The sequence below is a fragment of the Gregarina niphandrodes genome (genome assembly GCF_000223845.1).
Source record: "Gregarina niphandrodes unplaced genomic scaffold scaffold00056, whole genome shotgun sequence".
Taxonomy (NCBI): Eukaryota; Apicomplexa; class Conoidasida; order Eugregarinorida; family Gregarinidae; genus Gregarina; species Gregarina niphandrodes.
In genome coordinates, this window is record NW_011645823.1 from 8,920 (window position 1) to 14,899 (window position 5,980).

Sequence of the window (5,980 nt, forward strand, 5' to 3'; positions counted from 1 at the left end):
TATAGGGTCAGGGTTGGGCTGCGGCGGGTGCGGGGACTGCGGCGGGTGCGGGGGCTGCGGCGGGTGCGGGGTCCTCACTTCTATCGATGCGCAAGGCGTATAAACAGTGGTCGGTTATAGCAGGATGTATATACCGTTCCCGTGGTGGGGGTATGAAAAGCTGAGCCAGAGGGTGAGAGAGGAGGCCAGCAGGTTTGCTTTTACAGGTAGTGAGATACTCTTCGACTTCACGCTTTCGGTTGCATCCTTTCAAGTCCGCTTGTATAACTTGTCGACTGAGTGCCAGCGCCTTCGACATTGTGTTCCCAGATAGTAACAGCTTGCAGCACAACACACTCCCCGCCGCAGAACACGACTCCGGGCTAAAGGGAGCCGAGTTCGGGTTCAGCTCTCGTTTCATCCGGCCCACTCTTTTCTCCAGGACCAAAATTCCCCCACGCCCCCCCCCGAAAGATACCCGTCAACAGTCGAACGAACGATTTTGGGGGAGGTTCTTAACTTGACCGTGCATGTGGCTGTGATTAGTAAAACATGCCATCATACACTTAGATATCAGCAGTCCCATATTTGAACATCAATGGACGGTACAGAAAAAATGGACGCACGGCATCAAGCTCAAGCTCAAGCACAAGTCTTCTTCATCAAACTTCGAGGCCAAATGTGAGACGTTAGGACTGGACCGTGCTGGCGTCAGGAGTAGGGGCGTTAGGAGCAGGGGCTGGAACGTCTTTCCAGCCTGGGAGTGGGCTTGGGTGCGTTGCAGATAGACGAGGGTCGTGGTTCGAAGGGGGCACTACGAGAGGACCAGAGTGCTTCAGCTCCAGAGAGGAAAGAGATGCGACTGACCGACCTGCGTTGGGTAGGAAGGGGGCCAGTGCGAGTAAAATTCGCATCCTCCGTACACTGGCCGTCATCGTATGAAACGATCTCAGAGTGAACATGTGTGATTCGACAGCCTGACAAGGTTCCTACATGCTTAGTGTTGCCGCCGAAAGTAACCTAGTATCTTCGAACCGGACTTGTGCGATGATTGCGACCTAACCGTCAACGAGTCTTCTTCAACAAGAGAACCAGCCTTAAAAAGAAGAAACGGTTGTGAAAAAGACAGGCAACGGGTGCACCGTGGGGTAGATGCATGTGGCGTGCATGCGTGGGGTGGATATAATAAATGTGCAACGTTGGGTGAGATCATCTGGGCATGCTGTGGCACCAAGTGGTCGGCATGCTGTGGCACCAAGTGGTCGCACCAAGTGGTCGGGTCGCGACTTACCATGGTCTCATTAGCTGTGCCCAAGAAGGCGTCTTTATACGATTTGTTTCGGAGTAAGGTCGGACTCGGTGTTCGGTCGATCGTGGGTGCTTCCTCCTCGTCCGCTGCGCCCAGGATGACCCGTGGAATTTGTTGATTTCGCTTCGAAATAGGCGTACTCACGGCCTCGGGTATCTCCTGTTCGGGTATCTCCTGTTCGGGTATCTCCTGTTCGGGTATCTCCTGTTCGGGTATCCCCAGTTCCTGCACCAAATTTTCTCGGAGGACGCAGGCGTATGATTTGCCAGGACTACTACCGGTCCGTGGTGTGGCGGCGAGTGCCGGAGGGGTCGCCGTCCGGACATGGCCTATTGATGGCTCCCCTACATTCGGCCGTTCACTCGATCTCGTCGGTATGAATCCGACCGCACTCGAGCCGGCGTTTACTTCACCCATATCCCGTGGCTTACTCCGTGATCCATCCCGTGACCCATCCACGAGCTCGTCTACTCGTGCATCTCGTGGCGCATCCCTTGCTGAAACCATGAGCTCATCCTTCGGTTCATCCCGTGGCGCGTCAATTGACTCTTCTATGGTCTCCTCACTTCGTGGCTCACTTCGTGGCTCACTTCGCGGCTCACTTCGCGGCTCACTTCGCGATTGACACCGTACTTCGCTCTGTGACTCACTCCCTGCTTCACCACGTGGCTCACCTCCTGACTCACTAAGGTCATGGTGGTTTTCTTGCGGAACTGGACTAGTGGGAGGCACGGACGGCTCCTGTTCGGAAGGAGTGACTGGCGCGTCATTCCTCGGTCCGTTTTTGGAGTTCTTGGCACGGCTTTTCTCCTTCGCGGCCTGTTCCTTAAGGGCTTTGGCAGCTGCCTTGGCTTCCTCCTTGGACCGTCTTGCCTCCTCCTTAGCGGCCTCCTTGGCGAGTCGGGCCTCCTCTTTGGCAAGTCTGGCTTCCTCTTTGGCGAGTCGGGCCTCCTCTTTGGCGGCTTCCTTGAGCAGCTTCTTGAGCTGTTTAGTTTCCGCCTTGCTGTCGGCCTTGGTGTTGTCCACGCGGCTCCCAGCCCGGCTTCCAGCCCGACTGTTCTCGTCAGAACTAGCTTTATCCGGGCCCAACTTTGGAGATGTGCGCCGACCCAGCAACGCTCCGAACACCGAGGAGCTCTTTCGGCGTCGCTTCTCATCATCCACGGCCAACAGCGACGGCGCCGTCGGCGGCAACGCCACCTTAGGCGGTACCGCCTGGGGTGTTACATCTTCCCCGGAACCTCCGGAACCCGATGGCGTCTCGTCAGTGTCTGGCTCCCCTACCGCAACTTCCCGCTCGAACGAAACAACTAATCCCAACTCTACTGCGGCCACCTCCGACATTGATTCCAAGGTGACCTCAGGCCTCTCGGGACATGACTTTACGGACAGGACTCTCTCCCTCTCAAGGGACCCGACGTCCTGCACCGCCTCCTGGGAAACGTTAGGAACAGCCGCAGCCTCCGGGACGCGGCTCAAGTCAGCGAGCAGCGAAAATGCGGTTGCAGAATCAACGTCAGCAAGAGCTTCAGCAGTAGCGGGTGCCTCAACTTCAGTAGGAACAACATCAGCGGGTGCGGGAACTTCAACATCAATGGGAACAGCACCAGCAGCAGCGGGAACCTCAACCTCGGCGGGAACAGAATCAGCAGGTGCGGGAACCTCAACCTCCGCGGGAACAGCATGAGCAGGTGCGGGAACCTCAACCTCCGCGGAAACAGTCTCAGCAACACCGGGGACTTCAACATCACTGGGAGCAACCTCAGTATCAGCGGGCACTTCATTATCAGTGGGAACTACATCAAGATCATTGGGACTACCCGCAGCATCAGCTACGACATCAGCATCAGTGGGAATTAGCTCAGGCGCAGTTGCGGTTGCGGTGGAGCTCGTAGCGAGAGCCGCGACCGACTGGATGAAGCCTGGAAGCGATTCGAGCAAGGTCTTGGCAGGTCCGGCTTGGTCAGGGTCATCCTGACGGTGGTTACGAGTAAGAGTCTGAACGAACCAAGGCATCCCGGATTCGGCGGTTGCCGCACGCGTGTGCGGACTTGGGTGCTCCGAAGTGAGTTCGGAACCACTGGCCACACCTTCAAGATCTGTGGGTGGCTCAAGTCTCGAGGAGCGAGACGGCGCAGAGGATTGCAAATTGGGTTCGGACACTCGCGGAGAGTCGGTCACTACTGATTCTAAAGACGTATTCATGTAGTCTGTCTGATGCGTCGAGGACACCGACTCACGAACCGAACCTGATCGTATAGGGCCCAGGGACCGGCATCGGCTCCGGTTCGAGTCATTGGAACCAACCGACCCGTCCGGACTCGTATGGGTCTTTAAGGTCGCGTTCAACGAAAGCGACTGAGACAACTCACGGCGGCCGAAATCTGCCATCTCAAAACCGCCTTCCGTCTGACCGCCGTCGGGACTCGTCTTCACTGAACTCCCGCTCCGGAAACGGGCTGTCGTCTTCATCGGAACCTCCATCGACGTCGGAGATAACGACTCGACTTCTACGACCTCCATTCCTGGACTCTCTTCTCGACCCTCTTCTGGATCTTCCTCCTCCGGATGATCTTCCTCCTCCTCCGGATGATCTTCCTCCTCCTCCGGATGATCTTCCTCCTCCTCCGGGTTGTCCGGGACACACACGAATTCCAGGTGACTACCAGGTGTCTCTTCCGAGTGTGAACCAGTCGCACGCAAGTCCGCAACAACGGCACCCCAGTCTGAACTAATCGTGTCTGCGGGATCCGAAGCAGTTGGCACTTCGGGCGACCCGGCATCGGTTCCGGTGTCCAGGCCATCTCCGGTCTCGAGACAATCTTGGCGGTTCAGCTGGATCGGATCGAAGGATTTTTCGATAGGTTGCTGGGCGCTATGGGTACCCAAGTCCGACTCGTCTACCACAGGTGGCGAAGTGGGAGGAGCTTGGGTCGAAGGAATCTGTGAGGAAGGGCCCTGGTTCGGAGCGGTCATATCCGGAGCGTCCCTCGGCTGGTAGGACGTGGCGATGGAGTCCGTGTTGGCAAGTCGGCCATACGGCAGGGACTCGCACGGTGGGTTACCAACAGGTAAAGGGCCGTTGTCTGTAGGAGGCGAGTCTGTGTCGAGGTGATCGATGCCCTGAAAGGTTACAACACTCTGGAAGGTTACGGCGGAGCCACCATCGGTGCGATGGGCTCGAGAGTACTCTTCGGTATGGGAGCCATGAACGGGCGAGTTTCCGGTGTGCGCGTCGTCAACGGGCGATTCTTCGGCCGGAGAGCCATCGCCATGAGAGCTGGAGCTTACTATTGTCGTGGGGGAGAAGATGACAGTGGGTCCAAGGAGTGAGGTGAGTTGGATTATATTCGGGCTTTCATAGGTGGACTGTCGGCTCAGGCCGTCGCTCACAGGGAAGTGGTCTTGTGAGGCCTCGGTGCTGGCCTCACACGGACACGCGTTTGCCGACCAGTCAGTATTGCTACCAATACCTTCACCACCGCCACTTTCCGTGCGATAACGTGTAAGCTGACCCACTGGCTCACCACACTGCCCTGAATGAGGTCCTGGATCACCGAAGGAAGTGAACGGTTCCTGACGATGATAAGACGGAACTGAAAAGTCACTACAATAACTCTCAGCACGACTACGCGGCGGAGTAGGGAATACATGGTTAATAAGGAATGCAATATCACTCGCTACCGGACGAACAACCAACGTGTTTCTAGAATCGGAGCGACTATGACCGCCATTTACCAATGTACCTTCTTGAGGATTAGCTAACTCCAATGAGTCGTTCGTGAAAATCCGGCTTCTGGGACCCACAATCGATGGCGGACTATCCACCATGTCAGGCCTGTCCTCAACACCCTGAGCCGGTGTTTCCGCACTTGATGAATTGCTGCGACGACTCTCAATGTCTCGGAACAACGCACGCTGGTACTTCTCCAAATCTTCAACGCCTACAGAGTCTTCCATACCCGCGCCGCCTTCCGCTTCTAAATCGTTCATACCTTCCACCCTCGAACTCGAAAACAGGCGATTCCGGATCTCCTGCAAGAGCGCTATTCTGGACGTCGCCACGCCATTCGGAACGGAAAAATTGGACTTTGTCTCATCACCCGATGCCTCGACATTAGAAGAACCAGTCATTCGCCGACTTCGAATGTCTTCCAGTAACGCCGTCCTGGGCCTCTTCAAGTCGTCAGGAATCGACGAGGCCGACATTCTGTCCTCCATTGGCGGCTTGATATCAGAGCCAACAGTTCGTCGACTACGGATGTCCTTCAACAGGGCTCTTCTAGATTTCGTCAGGTCACTTGGAGTCGACGAATCGGATACGGAATCATCTCCCGACGCCTCAACAGCAGGACCAATCGTTCGTCGACTACGGATGTCCTGCAGCAGTGCATTCCTAGACTCGGATACGGAATCATCTCCCGACGCCTCAATACCAGGACCAATCGTTCGTCGACTACGGATGTCCTGCAGCAGTGCATTCCTAGACTTCTTAAGGTCATCAGGAATCGACGGAGCCGATATCGTGTCATCTCCTGATGCCTCAATATCCGAGTAGATCGTTCGTCGACTACGGATGTCCTTCAACAGGGCTCTTCTAGATTTCGTCAGGTCACCTGGAGTCGACGAATCGGATACGGAATCATCTCCCGACGCCTCAACAGCAGGACCAATCGTTCGTCGACTACGGAT

General features: G+C 56.1%; 1 protein-coding gene across 1 annotated transcript; it reads left to right on the forward strand.

The window, feature by feature from the left end:
• Positions 1 to 1,750: 1,750 nt before the first annotated feature.
• On the forward strand, positions 1,751 to 2,274 carry GNI_169200 (hypothetical protein; the record flags this gene model as incomplete). The annotated part of the gene is made up of 2 exons (XM_011134953.1): positions 1,751 to 1,857; positions 2,131 to 2,274. Coding segments are annotated over 2 exons (251 nt in total), but the record flags the coding sequence as incomplete, so codon positions are not given.
• Positions 2,275 to 5,980: the final 3,706 nt, after the last annotated feature.